At 44.2% G+C, this 19,802-nt stretch overlaps 1 protein-coding gene across 4 annotated transcripts in view; it reads left to right on the top strand.

Annotated features, from left to right (window-relative positions):
• P2RX1 (purinergic receptor P2X 1) overlaps positions 1-19,802 on the top strand; it is a 997,156-nt gene that overhangs the window by 670,691 nt on the left and 306,663 nt on the right. For all 4 annotated transcript variants that reach the window (XM_085646926.1, XM_085646924.1, XM_085646927.1 and 1 more), the window contains one exon: positions 5,049-5,190. In XM_085646926.1, coding sequence (XP_085503052.1) covers positions 5,049-5,190 — 142 coding nt within the window. The remainder of the gene's footprint in view (positions 1-5,048; positions 5,191-19,802) is intronic.

Below are 19,802 nucleotides of genomic sequence, written 5' to 3'. Positions count from 1 at the left end.
TGACTTCCACTCGGGTGACAATAGTCAGCTTAAATATTCTGGCATCAAAATTGTCAAGTTGAATGAAAGGGGTGGAAATCGTATGCTTGCCTTGAGGAGAGCAGAGTCAAGATTGATACTACTAATGGGTACCGAAAACCCATTGGGACATAACTTGGATGCTGAATTACATGTGCACCTGTAATGGCTTTCAAACTGAAAATTTATGATGGGCATCTTTCAGTCTTTTTGGTCTTTTTTGCTCTTTTGCACTTGTACACATTTCCACGCTTGATCAACAATTGTCAGTTGTCCATTATTCTTATTGCATCTCTTCTAAAACCTTTTACTTTTTGTTGGTATAGATATATGAAACTCACCTGAAATTAATTCAATATAATCTCTTCTTGATTCAAGAGTGGGAACGTAATGAATTTAGACAATAATGCGTACTTTACTCATGAACTCACATAGTTGATGTAAACGTCTATTTCAAATGGTACTTTACCTTGATTGTCATTCATCAATTCACAACTCCCTGAGTTTAATCGTAATGAACTTTGTAAAACTTTATTTACATCAACAAATAACCACCATGGTGGCTTGAACTACTGTGATTCTAAATTGATTTATATTTTCATTTACTTGTAAATAATATATTCTGATTGACTTTGCGATGTATGTCCAGTATGTCTTCAGTTTCTACTACTTAATTTGAAAATGTTGCTTTAAAAGAGACATTCTGGACATTAGGACTCTATGGTCCAGTTGAAGGCTGAGTGCCGAAACGCGTCGACCATCCTTTTGTGCGTGTCCTTGAAGATTTTGACTGAATAAATACTAAAGGTGAACTCTCTGTGGTGCCGTGCTTTCCTTTGCTGCGACGAACCCTGGGACTCGGGGTGAAGCCTGAGAGAAGTTTTGTTCCATATATATGTATATATATATATATATATATATATATATATATATCCAACATACAGGTAAGCCCCAAGGAGTGACGCCACACGAAGCTTAATCGCACTTGCTTTATTCCACAACCTGCCTGGATATATTTCGGCTGTGCCCAGCCGCGGAGTGAAGCCCACCGCAGTAGTGCGGGTCCATGCGGGCTCCAACGTGTTGCCGGCAGTGATGGGACGAGGCAAGTACAGCGCCTTTGCGGGGTGGTGCTGGCTTCTATGCACAGAGTTCACAACCACAAAGCGGGACAGGCTGCTTTGAACATGTGGTTTCCATCCACTTGGATTTTAATACAAAGACATTATTGAAGTAAGAAGAGGCCACCCCACAAGGGGAAGATCTTAGCGCACTACAATGCCCAGAAGACCATGAGTAATGGCCACGCCCACTTGGGACGGCAGTTGGAATTTAAAGTGTGCGCTATAGGGGCTCAGACTTTCTTCAAATGAACGCCACTGAGGAAGGGAGCAAGCGAATCCTGAAACGCGTCTGGCGTGGACTAATAACCAGTGAAACCCGTGCTCGAATGCTGCCTGCAGGCATGTTGTGGAATAAATCAAGTGCGATTAAGCTTCGTGTGGCGTCACTCCTTGGGGCTTACCTGTATGTTGGATATATTTCGGCTGTGCCCAGCCACGGAGTGAAGCCCACCGCAGTAGTGCGGGTCCATGCGGGCTCCAACGTGTTGCCGGCAGTGATGGGACGAGGCAAGTACAGCGCCTTTGCGGGGTGGTGCTGGCTTCTATGCACAGAGTTCACAACCACAAAGCGGGACAGGCTGCTTTGAACATGTGGTTTCCATCCACTTGGATTTTAATACAAAGACATTATTGAAGTAAGAAGAGGCCACCCCACAAGGGGAAGATCTTAGCGCACTACAATGCCCAGAAGACCATGAGTAATGGCCACGCCCACTTGGGACGGCAGTTGGAATTTAAAGTGTGCGCTATAGGGGCTCAGACTTTCTTCAAATGAACGCCACTGAGGAAGGGAGCAAGCGAATCCTGAAACGTGTCTGGCGTGGACTAATAACCAGTGAAACCCGTGCTCGAATGCTGCCTGCAGGCAGGTTGTGGAATAAAGCAAGTGCGATTAAGCTTCGTGTGGCGTCACTCCTTGGGGCTTACCTGTATGTTGGATATATATATATATATATATATATATATATATATATATATATATGTATATATTTTAGGTGTAACTATTTATATTTGATGTTTTTTAATGTAAATGCTAAAATATTTTATTTGTTTGAAGTGAACTACTCTCTCTCTACTGTTTCACGGACTGGAGCAGTTTTGGTAAATTTGACCCCTCTGCTTTTCAATGCTTTCTTTACTTTTGCACAGATTAGAGTGGGAATAGTCAATTTAACATCTCCTGAGTCCAACCCTTTCCCTACTGTTGCTCAGATTGGAGCGGGAATAGGAAATGTTACCCCTCCGCAATCCAACGCTTTCCCTACCATTGCACCAATTGGAGTGGCAATAGTAAATTGTTTCCACGCCTGAGTCCAATCTTTTCTGTACTTTTGCACCGACTGGAGTGGGAAAAGTAAATATTACGCCCCCACAATCCAACACTTTCCCTACAGTTGCAGTGGCTAGAGTAGGAATAGTAATTTGTACTCCTCCTGAGTCCAACTCTTTCCCTACTGTTGCCACGACTGTACTGGAAATATTAAATTCTACCGCTACACAATCCAAAGCTTTCCCTACCATTGCACAGACTGGAGTGGGAATAATACATTTTACCCCTCCTGAGTCAAACATTTTCCCTACTGTGCACTGATTGGAGTGGGGATAGTAAACTTTACCCCTCCTGAGTCCAACTATTTCCCTAGTGTTGCAGATATTGGTGTGGGAATAGTATATGCATTATTCCTACAATTTTATAGTTTCGTTTATATTGTTTAGAGTTATAATATTATGATGTGTCTTTGCATTTAGTATATTAATTTTAATTATTATTGTTTATAATATGTAATATGTTTTAAGTAACAAGTACATTTTTAACTTTATTTGCTTTTTTATGCGTAATGAAATTGGTAGGTTTTTTAGAATTTTTCCCAGTTGATCTGTTGTGGTTTGTAATTTATTGTGTGTATGTATATTTTTTATATATATGTATATATATTTTTTAGGTATTTTAAAAATTTTACAACAAATTAGTAAATTGTAACATAAATTACAATTATTATTTTATTAATAGTTTGACATTATCTATGTTTAAATAAACATACACATATATGAGTATAACATTTATATATACTTTTAAATTATCTAAATACATTTAATTTACAGTGTATTTCTGTCTAATGTTAATATATTTAAAGTTTACTATGTTTAACTATGTTTATATTAAAAGATTATATATTTGCGTTCAATATTAATGTAGAGCAATACATTTTTTCAATATTTTGATATTTACATTATAAGTATAGGATAACGATACTTATGTTTTCAATATTTTTGACACAATATTTATGCCCCACGATATTTGTGGTTTTGATATTTTGTCACTGAACTTCCTTGACAGGCTATGTGTTTCAAATGAATATACTCCTAAGAACCTTTTATCTATTTCAAGGCTCCCAATCCTTGTAGAGGATGACTACGGGATGTAGTGATGAAGTTTATATGGAGTACAGCTAGGCCCAGGGTCCCCCTACTACTTGTTCAGCAAACTAAGGCCCGGGGAAGGCTGGCTCTGGCTCAGATATAAACAGAGACAGTCCCCTTTGCCCTTAAGGGCACAGTAGTGGAGAAACTCAGCCTCACCACATTTCCTTTTTGATTTCTAGCTGTACACTTTAATAGGAACTATACCCCACTGCTGACACCAGGCCCCTATAAACACTCAAGGAGGGGTGGATATCGGATGCTTTCTGACCTCTTTCAAGACACCAGTATACAATTCGTCGATCAATGCAAAAATGAATTCGAAAAAAATACTGAAAGGCTCAATTATGTTTAATCTGGGAAGAGGCCCTGATGCACTCTAGGAAAGTAGTAATCAAAACTCAATTACGGTTTAGTCAATTAAAATTACTGCATCAAATCTATTTCAGTAGAAGCAAGTTATTCAAAATAGTGAAGGCTACAAATGCCCAAATGCCTTCCATGCAACGCAGAGCTTGGCACGTTCCTCCATACCATTTGGTAATGCCCCAGGGTTAGCTCATATTGGGAGTAGGTGATCCAGGAACTGGAGGCAGTAATGGAACTGGATATCCCCGAGGCACCCCAACTGATAACCCTTGGGATCCCGAACAACATGAACATTCCTAAAATACCTCTGGGGTTTTGTATGTTCGATTTATTGCTGCTAAAGGAGACATGCCTTAAATATGGGGCCAGAAATGAACTCCTGCTAAAGCAATGAGGGCATGAATGTGTGTATGTGAGTCGATATGGTGGTATTCAAGGGCTGGGGTTGTCCTAGGAAATCCGACAGACTGGGGGGAAATGGAGAGCATACTATGAACTTGATGTACCACAGCATGAGTCAACGAGCAGCGATGTCTCCATGTAGAGGTCTCTCACAGAGAAGATGCAGTGAGAGTAGCTCCAGAAGAGGGACGAGGTTGAGTATTCCCATCATCAAGGCAAGGCTGGTCATGGGAGGATGGGGGAATCTCTCTCTGCTGGATGAGAAAGTCCTTTTATCCAGCCGCATTTTTCTGTGCCAAAATTAATGTCTAAAAAAAGCCTGGGATACGTTAAGAAAAGGCATTCACAAAAAAATAAGAGATATTTTGTAAAAATTAATAACGGGTATTATTCATTTTCATCGGAGGTAGTTAACACACCCCAGAATGCACTTGGATTACCTCTGCCCTTTAGCCCCAGGGCCATTTGTGGTGGAGCTAAGGCAAGGTAGAGGAGGACATATCTTCAGGATATAGTGGTAAATGACCTTATAGAAAGCTTGGGGAGGCTCGGAGAAGGAACGTTCAGACAGTTGGAATGGGGCAATCGCATTTGCTGCTGTGAATGGTATGAGCGCACGTGCATGGTAAACTGCTTTCCCGCTCCTGTGGTGAAATTCAATTCAAAAATACGTTTGAAGAAAAAAAAATAAACATGTCTCTTTTCCTTTTTCAGGAGCAATCTGGATGAGGAGAAAGCACACGATTACCTGCATAACTGTACCTACCACCCAGACAAAGAACCCCTGTGCCCTATATTTCCCCTGGGATATATGGTATCACAAGCTAATCAAACGTTTGCAGACTTGGCATCTGAGGTACCGTATGATGTTCAGTGGCCCATTTAAGCCCATACCGTGAACAGTGTATTTTTGTTTCAATGATAACATTTTTATAGTATGTGGTCTGTTGGTCTTTGACATGCATAGTATAGGAGCACTGAGAAAGTTTGCTAGACAACATCATTCGAATGAATATGCTGTCATTGGGTATATGGTGCTGTTCCTTTTATGGCTGCACTTTGTTTTATTATTATTTTTGTTGGTGTCTTGTATAGCATGAACCAAACCCACAGGAGTACTAGGGAGCATCACAAACCAACTGATTTCTACTAGAGTTACAATGACAAGAGTACCAACAACTAGAAGGATTGCTTAGGTTCCAGCTACCTTTCTTCACAGGCCCCAAGCGAGCTCCTATCTGAGAGTTTATTGATGTCTACGTAGTCGCAGACAAATGATCCAGCGATTTTACTAGTGCCACAGAAAGCCATTTGGGTAATCGTGGCTGCGACAACTCACAAACGGCAGACTGCACAAGAATTCAAAACAAAACTTCACTGCAAAGTGTATCTGGGCAGGTCAAAAGGCTGTTAGCACACTAACGCAATACGAGCAGAGGGTCATGCCTGCCCGTGAGAGCCCTCAGTAGATGTTCTCACAAACTACTAACAAGATAAGAGAACATTAGACCTGTTTCTCAGCTCGGTAGATGCCAATTATCAATTGGAAATTTTCCTAATACAGGTTGAAAAATGAGCCTTTCTGCAGGGTCATTCCCATACTTTTTGCCTTCTTCCTCCTACTTTTTGCTGAATTCGTTTTTACTGGTATCGAGACCCTGCACACTTTACCACTGCTAACCAGTGCTTAAGTGCTTCTGTTCTCTTGTTGCAGGGATTCTGCTTATACACAGAACTATGCGTAGAACCCCAGGACCTCAGTGAATTGTGGTGTACCAGAAACTCACCTCAGAACCCAGAACCCAGTATCCGGCTAGCATAAGTGTCCCATTCGTTATCCGAGATTTGGCTCGGCGATCCCAATGAAAAGACAACCCAGAACAAGCGACTCAGTGTACTCTCAGGAATGGTGGGAATCGGAAATACCTGTTCGTATATTATTCTCACATCAGTCCACAACAAGAATAAACAGAGACACGGTGAAAATAAAAAGAGTTTATTTTTATAGACCACGTGTCCTCAGATGCAGTACTTTGGCTAATACAAGCAGACAAATGATTATAATTAAAACCATCAGCATCGTTACAATACCATAGAATATAAAAGGAGTGATCATGTTATAATGACAGTGGATACTACCACCTTCCCTTTACTAAGAAGCTAATATTATTATTATGCTAATAGAAGGTCTCTTAGGCTTGAATAGGGGACCCCATACCTCAAAGATCAGCTTAGTGAAATCACATCACAGGAGCATCAGGAGTCCTCTCGCAGGAAGGCTCTTCTTCGGTCTGAATACTAAACATGATGTCTGCAATATTAAAAGCATCAACTTTCAGGTATTCGCAGCTGTCTGTGTGTTATGGCTAAATAGTGGGTCGATCAACCTAGAGTGGAAAACATGCATTGTCTAACAACCCAGACTGTTTGTTACACCCTGTACAGACCAAGGTCGCTGCGCAGAGCTCGGGATGGTAACAACAGATTGCTTTCGTGTGAGGCAAAGCGCGAGTCAGCAGTGTGTTTAAACAATAACATGTAGACGCAGTGTCGTGTGCAAAAGTAGCAAGATGGCTTTCTAACATCTAACGTGGTTATGCTAATTTAACAATGTATGTACGTATTAAGGGAGTCCTTACTACATGCCCCCTTGATCAGAGCACTAACCAGTAGGGAAGAAATGAGAGAACGCAGAGTTCAAATTCGACAGAGCAGAACAAGGCGTATGCAAATTGAAATCAAATTTCATGTTAGAGAAAGTTCGAAAGTCAAAAAAAAAATGAAAAATGCTGCCTTAGCCAGCAATCCAAAGTCACAGGTAATGTTCAAGACATGGTAGAAATAAGATAGTCGATGACAGTTCACTCAATCCATGAACGTGTATGCAGCATACGTAGCAACAGCTTCCAGCAGAAAATCGTTGGCACGGCCACTAAAGGTTTTCAGCCATCCAGTTAATCAAAGAAAAGGAACATACATGTTCTTCAATCAGCGGAGCCTCTAGCACCATCAGAGGGCAACCAGCGTGTACTTCCAAATAACTCATATCCAAGAAGTCATATGCCGCCCTTGCGATGTCCCAATTACCCAGGATTCCATGCGCCGCACCACAGGCCATAATCCGAACACCAGAACAGGCGAACTCGTGAGACACTAAGGGCCTCATCAGTCGATCATAATCCGGGTCCGGAGACACCGTGTTGGATAAGCACAAATCCAGAGGCCATTCAAAGGGACAATCTAGGCAGTGAAAGACAGGTTGCACGCAGGTGAAGTAGGAATACCGGAAGGATAATCCATATGCCAGGCTCAAAGTCGCCAATGGCAGGACACCATAATATTCAAGCATCCTGTTACGAAGAAGATGCAGACGGGGCAGGTTGTCGTGAGGCACAGAAAGGGCAGCCATTCCGTAGTATGAAAAGTAAAAGCAGCACACCTGCCACCAGCGCCAGAATCAGCGGAACACCTCCAAAGACGCTCGAAAAAATAGAATGAAAAAATGCCGGAATCACACCAAAAATAGTTTGGAAGGAGGTCACGAGGCCTGAGCCCACAAGCTTAAAAAAATGAGCCAGGCCGGTTGTGGACGAGGCATTGAAAATTGTTTGGATCAAAGCTCCAAAATGCAGGGGGAGGTCTGTATTCAAAAGAGCCTGTACCTCAGTGCGCGTATTTGCCACGTGAAGGACAAATGTTTCTCGGGAGGAAGTCAATGGCACCTCCTTTTGGGACAATAGAGCTCTTATTCTGCTCATCTTGTTGAACTCTGCTTTCAAGGTCGGAATCGAAGGCCAGATGGAAACATCCAGCCGCCCATGCGGGGGAGGAAATAGAACATTATTGCAGCAGACTACTCTCTGCGATACAGTTACTATGTATGGGATTCCCACTAACATCCCGCAGCAAGCTTCATTATTCAAAATCAAATAACTACCGTTTGCAAGCAGCGTGAAAGATGGTGTAATCACGGGGACTGGGATACCTTTGAGGACGCAGGCCAAATTCGGGGCGTGTACATTGCAATCACCGTGCAACTGAATGTGCCTACATACTACAGAATGATCAGGTGTCGTGGTACATTCCTCACCTTTCAAATAAACCTCAGTACCATCTCTAGTACATCTATACGTAAAAGGGAGGGACCAAACCTCATGTATGAAAGCGGTACCCAGCTGTTCATATCTACCCAGGGCATAGTGTTTCATGCATGACGTAAACTTAAAAAGCGCGAAAGGCAGCGTGATCAATCCATGTACTAACCACACGGCTGAATTCAATTCCGCCACAGAGAAAGGTAACGGCTCCAACTTTTCAATGTGTAACAATGAATATGTAGCATCTTTCATGTACATGAACTGCTGCTTTACAGTAAGGTTAAAGGGAAGGAATAATGATGTTGTATTCAGATAGTCCCAGGGGACCTTCCCTGCCTTTAACGTTTGTAAAGTCCATGCAAACTGCATAACAAAACGCAACTGGTTTTGACCATGATACAATACAGACATATCATCATGTACAATATCAACAATTCTTGAAGAAAGAGTGTTAATGCTATTATCAATAACTGCTAATACCTTTTCCATATTCGCTTGATCAATAGCTCTCAATCTGGAAGCCGCCTCAACTTGCGACAATTTCCATACTTCGTTGTAAATAGCATACGCCCACCTTTTGGATCTGCCACCCACAGGACCTTTAACAAAATCATTCAAATCTATTTTGTCATGTAATCTAGATAAATGAACTTTGACAGATGCCAAGGTGGAATGTCGCAGCCAGGACTGACATAATTTCCCTACAGAGTAGGTAGTTACTGTATGAGAGGACTCAAACCGAGGATCTACGCGTTGCTGCGTATACCCCGGCTTCAGACCTAGAAAACGACGTTGACAGGTATCGGAACTACTTTGCCAAAGTAACCATCCTTCACTACTAAATTTCGAAATATTGAAAGACGTATTAGAAACCAATGACTGCAAAGCAGGAAGGGACAGATCTGTGTGGTTATCCCAATTTGGGTAAGCGCCCAGATCTGGAACAGAAGGGGAATTTAGTTTTTTAGAAGTGGCCAATCCGAAACAGGTGGTCTGGAAAATTGTTGAATTTAAAAACAACATATGATTTGGCACAAGACAGGCACGATGTAGAGCTTCAGTTCCCTGAACCTGCCACGGTTTGGAACCCCAAACCGATTTAAGATCAATAGTAGCCTTCCACAGATCATAACCTTTTATTGACAACTCATCCATAAAGGACTTAGAATAGAGTAATTTGGTGTGTGTCAGTCTAACCTTCGAGGCAGACTCAGGCATAACTTTAAAATAAAAGGATGCCGGGTCGGAAACACTGAAATCAGTAAAATAAGTATACTTATCAACTAATGTAGGCGAACTGCCGAAAGAGGGGGTGGGACAGTGTTCCCATTGGGTAAAATTTACAAAATTACGAAAAGTGTTCGCTTTATGCAGGAAGTGATTGCCATAATGCTGAAAACAATACTGTTCTGCATAATTAGCCGCATTCTCATATAAATCTTCTGCATAAAAAGCGGCATAATATTTCAAATCAGAAAACAGTGCTTCAATGGCATGAACATCCCAATCATCAGAACAAATGTTCTGCTTAACCACATCACCCATAGAAACACGAAATACATTAGGTACATTGATGACCTCTGTAGGACCATGAATTTGGAATTTAACAGCATCCAACGCTATTCCATCCAAAACGGGCCAGGCAGTAATATTCACAAAAGTCTGGTCCCTTCGCATGATGTGGGACGATGAGTGGGGGGCCAAAGTTCCATTGATAAGTCTAATTGTAGATCTTTCTTTAAGATAGTGGCCATCCACCAGGCAGAAAAACACTATCACAAATCCAATGGACATAAACAAAAAAATACTGAAAAGCAACAGCCAGATGTATGTCCAAGGGGTAACCAAAAAATGTCTTTTAAACCAACTAGCAAAAACAGCAATGTTCGAAGGGGAAGTATGAGGCAATGAGTTAGTGTCAAAGGAGAAACGTGACTGGCCAACCGCCGTAGATTGTAAAACAGGCGAGTGACCATTCGTAGAATAAACATACTCAGTCTCTTCGGGCAGACCACCAGCCGGTGGTATTAACAAGGGATCAGTAACTGACTGCATCTCGATGGCAACATCAGACAAGGTGTTAGAAACAGGAACCAACATTGAATTTCTTTGCATCGTCTGGCATGAAACTGCTGGAGTCAGACTAAGAAGTATCGGCCACTCGCTGAAGTTTGACATTGTCAATAGAGATGTACCTGTTTTCTTTTCAACCAGGAAGTGGAGGTAAAATGACTGTTCTTGTACCCTGCACTCCAAGCACTGGAACTGGTGCACGATAAGAGGGGCCGAACTCCTTCTTGTTCTCCACCTTCTCACGGACCAGGTCTCCAACTCGGGGTAGCCAGCCGACATGTCTAGACCATCAAGGTCTGGAACAAACATTCTGATTCCGAAGAGCATCATGTACGGGGTCCGCCCACCCAGAGACCTTCTAGGGAGATTATTAAGTGCACGTTGGACGTTATACAAATGGGCTAGCCAGTTCCGGCCTGTGCCTAAAACACGTGCTGTCAAAGATTGCTTTAAGTCACGGTTCATTCGCTCCACCACACTATTACCCTCAGGTCGGTAGGGGGACGAAAATTTGACTTGGACCCCCAAATTTCTCATAGCCTCCTTGTAAGCCTTAGAGGCGAACGCAGGGCCCTGATCAGAATGGAAGGTACCACACGCAAAAGTTCCCACATAGACACGCAAATCCCTGATGACAGTCCGCGAGTCAGCACTCCTTTGTGGCCATACCCATAGAAAACGTGTGCACGAATCCACTGTAACCAAGATATACTTGTACGCAGTATCAGAAGAAAAAGGACCGCAGTGATCTAGATAAACACAACCAAATGGTTTATTAGATATGTACAACTGTGTTTGTGGTGGGCGCGCAACAGAGGAAGGTTTAACCCCTTCAGTGCCACACCCTTTCCCCCTCCTGTGCCGGGCGTTGCATTAGTGGGGGGGGTTCATGACGAGATAGTCTCGTCATGGGCACAGCGCAACCGTGCTCCATGACGAGACTATCTCGTCATGGGCACAGAAGAGGTTAATCTGTTGGCAAACGTCACAATCAAGAACATAAGCGCGCGCTTGTTTATATAAACCAAACCATCAGTAACGTTGTTGTAACAGAGATATAGTAGCGGACACGCCGGCGTGGGCTGACGCCAACCCCTCGTGCGCTGCTAGTATCAGAGCTGGTCTGCAGTCCGCGTTGGGAATAATTCTGTCACCAACGTCGTTAATCCTCACTAACGGGACGTTATCAGGACTTAAGTGATAAAAATAACGAGAAGGAAAACCCTTCGGGTAATCACTTCCCTTCTCTGTAGCAGCAATAGCTGCCAAGATGTCATCATCAATCTTACTTTTGGATCTTGTAACTGCTGCCACTAAGTATGTAGCCACTGCGGTTTTTGCTGCCTCGTCAGGCAAGCTGTTACCGACAGCATGGACACCAAGTCGTTGGTGACCAAGAGTGTGAATAACATTCACAAGAGGGAGACGGTCTTTAAAGTCTGCCACTCGAACCCAAAGCAGTTTATGCTTAATTGTGCTACCTTTGGTATCTCGATAATCGTTTTGAGACCAGAAGTGTAAGTTGTCATTGTAGGACTGGACACAATTAAAGGAGTCACTTACTATAAGAGTTGTGACTCGGGGATCAGCAAACTCCAGTGCAAGCACCAGAGCCCGAAGCTCCACCAATTGCGCGGTACAATCACCCAATGACTGCGTATGCACTGCATCAGATTGGAATTCACCATTTACGAATGTACCCACGACAATTGCGCAAGCCGCAGAATAAGCATGCTTCGATCCAATCGCGGGCTGCGCCGAGCCGTCAGTGTATATGACACAATGGTATTCTTCGAGCGGGCGCAAAGACAGAGGAGCAGGATGAACGAATTCATACTGCAAGTACTCCTGAGTCTGTAAAGAGGCGTCAAAGATATAAGTGACATCTGGTGATGTCAGAGTCGTGGCCCATTGTATCCACCGTGGATGCAAAGCTTTAGAATTTGGTACACTTGCTTTCGTCACTGCCTCTAGGGCAGGATACGGTGTTACAACCAGAATCTGTTTTCCATGCGACAGTGCGCGTTCCTTAAGGATCGCCATCTGTACTGCCGTCAGAACTTTCTCGACCGTGGAAAAACGTAAATCAGCAGAGGTGTACAAGTGTGATTTATACGCAATGGGGACTGTATCGCCCTCATTGAACGTCAAATACGTGAAACCCACGGCGCCTGGTACTATTCTTATTACCAGGTTAGTGCGGTTATCACGCGTCAGCAAGTATTGTGAAGCAAGAAGATCAGCCTGTAAAGACTGTAGAATAGCAGAGTGTTCTAGCTGCCATCTAGACTTCGAAAAAGAAGGTTGTACCAAGGCGTAAAGCGGCTTGATACGCTGGGCATAATCAGGAATATACATACGTCCGAAATTCAGAAAGCCCAGCAGAGACTGTAATTTTTTCAGCGTTGTAGGAGCGCGCAAGCATGCGCACTTCTACAGAAAATGGGGAGCTAATCCCTTACCTTCATTGTTGAGCTCGTAGCCCAAAAACAACACTGTATATTCCGCGATGTGAGACTTCGCAAAATTAAATTTGTAGCCATAGTCCGCAAAACTCACAATAATATTGTCGACTCGAGACAGATGTGGCAGCAGCTCATCATCCGTGAGATAGATATCGTCAACATAGGAGTATGCGGAAAAGACGCCAGGGCTGTTTTTGTAGCCCATGGCTAATCTCGTAAACTGTTTTTGTTTGCCGCCCGAAGTAAACGCCGTCCACTGGCTACTCAGTGTGGACAGGTTATGGCTAAAAAAGCCATTGGAGATGTCAAGTGTCGTTTTAAATCTCTTACGCACGAGACTGTCGACAAGAGCCGAGCTGTGTGTATTTTGTACCGCGCAGGTCCGGCAATGCGAATTTAGGTGCCGGTAATCCAAAACTAAACGGTACGATCCGTCAGGCTTCGTCACAGTGAATAAAGGGTTATTCATAGGGGACACACAAGTTTCAATAACACCCTGATATTCCAATTGTTCAAGGATTGCCGCGACGTGCGATCTAGCTTCACGACGCACGGGATATTGGGGTTGAGGCTGGGGCATAGACCGCAATGGAATCTCATGGCAGGGGGACAATCGGTCCCATCCCACCTGAGTACGATACACCGCCGGCGCAAGCGCCAGCGCCCACTCCTCAGCGTACACTTTAGCCTGGTCCTTAGGCAATGTGTGCGCAAAGGACGGGAGGATTACCTCCTCCCCTATAGGAGCTTCCAAAATGAAAGCTGGGGGCCAATCTGCCTCCGCTAGGAAGATATCATAGGTGGTAGTCAGATTATCCCTAAAAATCCCTTTTATTGTACGTTGTATGTCACCCTCAATTAGTAAGACTATTTCATAAAGTCTGTCAGGGGGAGCCACTCTGGTGTCAGCTGTTTCAACAGTAACCAATATATCAGTTGCTGTCGCCGCCAGAAATGGACGCAGAGCTTGACGGACTATGGTAATTTCCGCTGCGCTGTCCAGTAGCGTCAGCGCCCATGTCCGGTTCCGAAGCTGTGTCCGCACTATCTGAGGCATACCTTGCCATCAGAGCAGCCACTTTCTTCTTCTGAAACGGGGGTCTTTGTCGTGCAAATTCGTCCTGCTTGCCTTTACCCTCAGTCTGTCGGGGCTGGTCACGTGTTTGTGGAGCACCCCGACCTTTGCCACCGCCTCCGCCACCGGACTGTGAAGCCGATGTTTCCTGTGAAGAACGAGGAGAACGTTGTTCAGAAACCTGAAATCTATCAGGAGACTTAATAGTAGCACGATCACGCAGATCATAAGTGCGTTCACTACCTGACTGAACGGGAGAGGCAGGCCGAGAGCCCTGTTTCTGCTGCTGCTTTCCCTGTTGTTTTGACCGCCAATTCTGTTTCTGAAAGTTTGGACGGTCATTCTTACCAGAGGCTTCTGCCTTACCCTGCTGCTTAATATTGGGAGTTTTGATCACAGGCTTAACTCCTAAAGAGCTACGACCCAAATCTCTGTATGCAGACGAGATTATTTTCGCAAATTCCCGCGGCTTATCCTCATCAGCAACTTTCTTCAGTTCATTACGAACTTGGAACTGCATAGCATCACCCTTAAGGTTACCCATTATCATGGTAGCCACCAGGTCAAACTGTCCGAGGAGCCGCATTCCTAATTCTATCGCAGACTCCGCACCGTGGTTATCTTGAACACGTTTAATAACGGAGGGCAGCATCAACATAGACGGAGTGCCAAAGCACTGCGAGTACGTCGCTGCAAAGACCTTCCCCCAGTTTACACAATCATCAATGTCGGGGACCAAGTCTTTAGGCAAACTAATGGTAAGGATCCTGTGTTTCTCCACAGGAGACGTATTCGGGTATACCGCTTCTATTTGGTCAAATTTTTCAGCAAGCCAAAAGGGGAAATCATCCCGCGTTTGGGGGCGCTTGCCCATAACAGAATTAACCATAACAGGACTAATGACCACCGCGTGATGGTCAGTAGGCTGTCCCGCAACAGCAGGTGCCCCCGCCTGCATATTGCGCGACACGTACTGCACTAACGCCCTATATACTGCAATAAGGGCTGTGTGTAGTACACGCAATTCAGCCACCGTCACCGTGAGGTAACGGGGATGAGGCGTAAAACCGGCTAGTACCGGCCAAGTGGCCCCAGCAATTGACAAAGGGCCCATTCTCGGCGGTATAACCACATGGGGAAGGGCGCCATTAAACCAAATAAGATGCTGCCAAGCAGATATTGGTATTTCCTGTGTCCTATACGGTGTATAGTTCGCTGGCACGGCAGTGGCAGTGTAAGAATGAAATGTATTATCGTCCTCACTCACTGCCGGAATCGTCACCCAAGAGTAGAACAACTCATAGGGATGAGCCGCATCGGCTCCTACCACAAAGATGACGTTCATACCAGTGTCCGGCACCCCATACTGCGTCAAATGACGTTTCAGAGCTGCACGGCTATGCGCCGCAATATCTACCGCCATAAGGACAAGCTACACTCGAAGCAATCAGTAGCACAAGGGTTCAATAACCTTTTTAATGATCAAGCTTGAAGAAACCTATATCAACAGAAATAGGTAGGTTTAAATCCGTCAGACTTGTTATCCGGAAACAAGAATGAGGGTGTTGTGGACTAATATAAGCACTACTAAGGCGTTTCAACTCATAGACCAAACTTTAGGTGCGCCGTGTTGCAGGGATTCTGCTTATACACAGAACTATGCGTAGAACCCCAGGACCTCAGTGAATTGTGGTGTACCAGAAACTCACCTCAGAACCCAGAACCCAGTATCCGGCTAGCATAAGTGTCCCATTCGTTATCCGAGATTTGGCTCGGCGAACCCAATGAAAAGACAACCCAGAACAAGCGACTCAGTGTACTCTCAGGAATGGTGGGAATCGGAAATACCTGTTCGTATATTATTCTCACATCAGTCCACAACAAGAATAAACAGAGACACGGTGAAAATAAAAAGAGTTTATTTTTATAGACCACGTGTCCTCAGATGCAGTACTTTGGCTAATACAAGCAGACAAATGATTATAATTAAAACCATCAGCATCGTTACAATACCATAGAATATAAAAGGAGTGATCATGTTATAATGACAGTGGATACTACCACCTTCCCTTTACTAAGAAGCTAATATTATTATTATGCTAATAGAAGGTCTCTTAGGCTTGAATAGGGGACCCCATACCTCAAAGATCAGCTTAGTGAAATCACATCACAGGAGCATCAGGAGTCCTCTCGCAGGAAGGCTCGTCTTCGGTCTGAATACTAAACATGATGTCTGCAATATTAAAAGCACCAACTTTCAGGTATTCGCAGCTGTCTGTGTGTTATGGCTAAATAGTGGGTCGATCAACCTAGAGTGGAAAACATGCATTGTCTAACAACCCAGACTATTTGTTACACCCTGTACAGACCAAGGTCGCTGCGCAGAGCTCGGGATGGTAACAACAGATTGCTTTCGTGTGAGGCAAAGCGCGAGTCAGCAGTGTGTTTAAACAATAACATGTAGACGCAGTGTCGTGTGCAAAAGTAGCAAGATGGCTTTCTAACATCTAACGTGGTTATGCTAACTTAACAATGTATGCACGTATTAAGGGAGTCCTTACTACACTCTCCCCTAAACATGGTAGTATTGGTTCATCCCCAATTGGCATACTTAATTTACTTATAAGTCCCTAGTAAAGTGTACTATAAGTGTACAGGGACTGTAAATTAAATTCCACTAGTGGGCCTGCATCACTTATTGTGCCCTCCATTTAAGTAGCCTTCTAACCAGGTCTCGGGCCTGCCATTGCAGAGCCTGTGTGTGCAGTTTACACTCCCATCTCGACCTTGCAAAAGAAACCTTTTGCCAGGCCTAAACCCTCCCTTTTTATACATATAGCTCACCCCTAAAGTATGCCATAGATACCCAAGAGGGCTGGGTGCAATGTATCTAAAAGGCAGGCCATGTACGTTTGTTATACATGTCCTGGAAGTGAAAAACTCTTACATTTGTTTTTCACTACTGCAAGGCCTATATTTCCCATAGGATAATATTGGGATTACCGTATTACATTTTATAAGAGCAATTTCCAAATGGAAGATATGTATAATTTAAGTTTGGTGTCTCAGGCATCACAATTTATAATCCAAACGTATGGTGAAGTGGGATTTTAAATTACAAATCTGAAAATGCCACTTTAAGAAAGTTGACATTTTCTTACTTTGGTCATTAGGTGCCTGCTGCCTGTTTCTGATCATATGTCTGGGGTGTGTGACAGCTGGGCTTTGTGTATTCCCCTAGACAGCCACACACAATGAGAGCTTAGGTGTAACTTGATGGGCCATCCTGGGAGGATGGGTTGGAGGAGCTGGACCCAGCCTCACTTACACCAGAATACACTGTGTCTTGTCCGCACACAAAGGGCTGCATACCCCCCTGTGGTGAGACTGGAGCAAGGAAGGGAAGACCTCTATCCACGGCAAAGCTCTGCCTTTGAAGTCTCCCTGATTTTAAAGACACCACAGGGTATAAGTACTGCACCTCAGATACCACCACTTCAGTATACTTCTGGACCTGTGGATACTCCGCCAAGAACAAGGACTGCTGTATTGCTGAAGGACTGCCACTCTGCTGGATTGCTGCTTTGCAGGACTTCTCCTTTGCTGTGCTGACCTGCTCGCCTGCTGCCCTCCTTCCGGGGTGAGAAGGACTGGACCTACATCACTTAACCCCAGAACCCTAAGTGACTCAAAGTGCAAGCTGGCTGGCCTAGTGATCTGAAGTTTCAGGGACATAAAAGACTTCCAGCCTCTGCCATCTGAGAGTCTACCCTTTTAGGTGATGCCACCCCCAAACCTGGACCCTTGGAATGGGTGCTTACCAACGGAACTGATGCATCTTCTCTGCTGAGCGATGCAATGCTGAGCAGAACCAACACATCTCTTCGGCTAAGCTTGCATCCCTGAGCAGAAATGATGCAACACCGCTGTTGCATGCATTGGGCCTGTCACAAAACAATTGCATTGCCACAACCTTCGCATCTGGTACCCAGGCATCGCCTTCGGAACTGCTGCTACGCAATGCTTTTCCCGGTGCAAGGTCCTCACATCCATCGACGACGACAGCGTTGACGGCAATACTCTGCATTGCAGCTTCTCCTCTCATAAGAATCGATGCATCACCTCTGCTGTGCCCTGTATCCTCAACATCGGACTTCACATCGCAAGCCCTGTCGATGGGATCCTCGACGCATCAGAACCTCACACAGCAGCCTCGTTGCATCTCAGAACCAACACACCTCCTATGCTGCTCGACGCAACTTCGAATTGCATCAATGCTCCGCAACCAGGTTTTAAGGTACATTGTTCAGCAGGCCTAACTGGGTCCCTTTAGCCAGCCCATGCTCCATCACGGTCGGCCTAAACTTGGGACACAAATTATAATGAGTGTGTTAGACATATCAGCCTTAGGGTGATCTTCTCCCAATCTTTTTGCCTCCACGTTTTGCTGAATCTTTTTGTAGGCCTAAGAACTCTGAGCACTTTACCACTTCTAATCAGTCCTAAAGTGCATGTGCTTCTTACCTAAACATTTGTGTAAGTGATGTACACCTGATTGACATATTTAATTTACTTGTAAGTCCCTTGTAAGGTTGTACATAATATACCTAGGGCCTGAAAGTTAAATGCTACTAGTGGGCAGCAGCACTGATTGTGCCACTCACAGAAGTAGACTCTCACACCTATCTCAGGCCTACCACTGCAGTGCCTGTGTGTGCACTTTACTGCCACTTCGACTTTGCATTTAAAACTACGTGCCAAGCCTTAAACCCCTTTTATTACATATAAGTCACCCCTACGGCAGCCCCTAGGTAGCCCTAAGTGCAGGGTGCTATGTAAGAAAAAGCTAGAACATGTACTTTTATGTTTTGCATGTCCTGGTAGTGGCAAATAGCCTATTTCGTTTTTCACTACTGTGATTTGATTTCATTTGAACAAAATTTATAGAGCTCAGCAAATACCGGTAGGCATTAAAGCACTGTAATCTTGGTAGTCCAAATCAGCCTGGAAGCAGTTTAGCTGAATTACAAAATGGGCTGAGAGATCTCCCTACAGAGTGAAAAGACGAGTCTTTAGGACTTTTCTGAAGGGAGAATGCAATTTGATACAGGTCAGATGACGAGGGAGCGACCAGTCTTGCTACCATGGCCGAGAAACCTCTGTCTCCCCATCTCCCCATCTCTTCTTCTGAACTCTAGGCACTGTCACCAAATTGTCACCAAATTGAGGTGAGCTGAGAGAAGAATTTTACCAGGGGTATGCCAGTGAAACCATTCCATCTGGCCTGACCTGGTAAAGGGCCTTGTGCATTTTGCAAAGAACCTTGAACATAATGAGCTTTGCAGATCATGTAATCCCTTGGACACTGACTGGCATTTTGGAATATCCAAAGTAAGCCTCACCAGTGCATTCTGCACTAACAGCAGTTTGGCTTGGGTGCTGTTATTGGTATCTAAATAAAGTGCATTAACATAGTTAATCCTTGACATGACCAATGCCAGGGCTACTTGTTTATGTGCAAAGCGGGAGATAAATGGAAACATTTTCTTGAGGCATTTTGATGATCTAGAAACAAGTTGACGAGGCACAATTTGCCTGCCCGTCCAGTGAAAGTTCACTGTACAGGATCACCCCTAAATTCTTGGCCTTCTCTGTTGGAACTGATAAGGTACAAACAGGCACATGCATCAACCACAAAACAGGTCGCAAACGGGCAGATTCTCAGAATCTGCCCCTTTGCGACCGGTATTTTTGCATT

Source organism: Triturus cristatus, chromosome 3_2, assembly GCF_964204655.1.
Source record: "Triturus cristatus chromosome 3_2, aTriCri1.1, whole genome shotgun sequence".
Taxonomy (NCBI): Eukaryota; Metazoa; Chordata; class Amphibia; order Caudata; family Salamandridae; genus Triturus; species Triturus cristatus.
The sequence above is the reverse complement of the archived record's forward strand: the minus strand, read 5'-3'. Positions and strand labels throughout refer to the sequence as shown.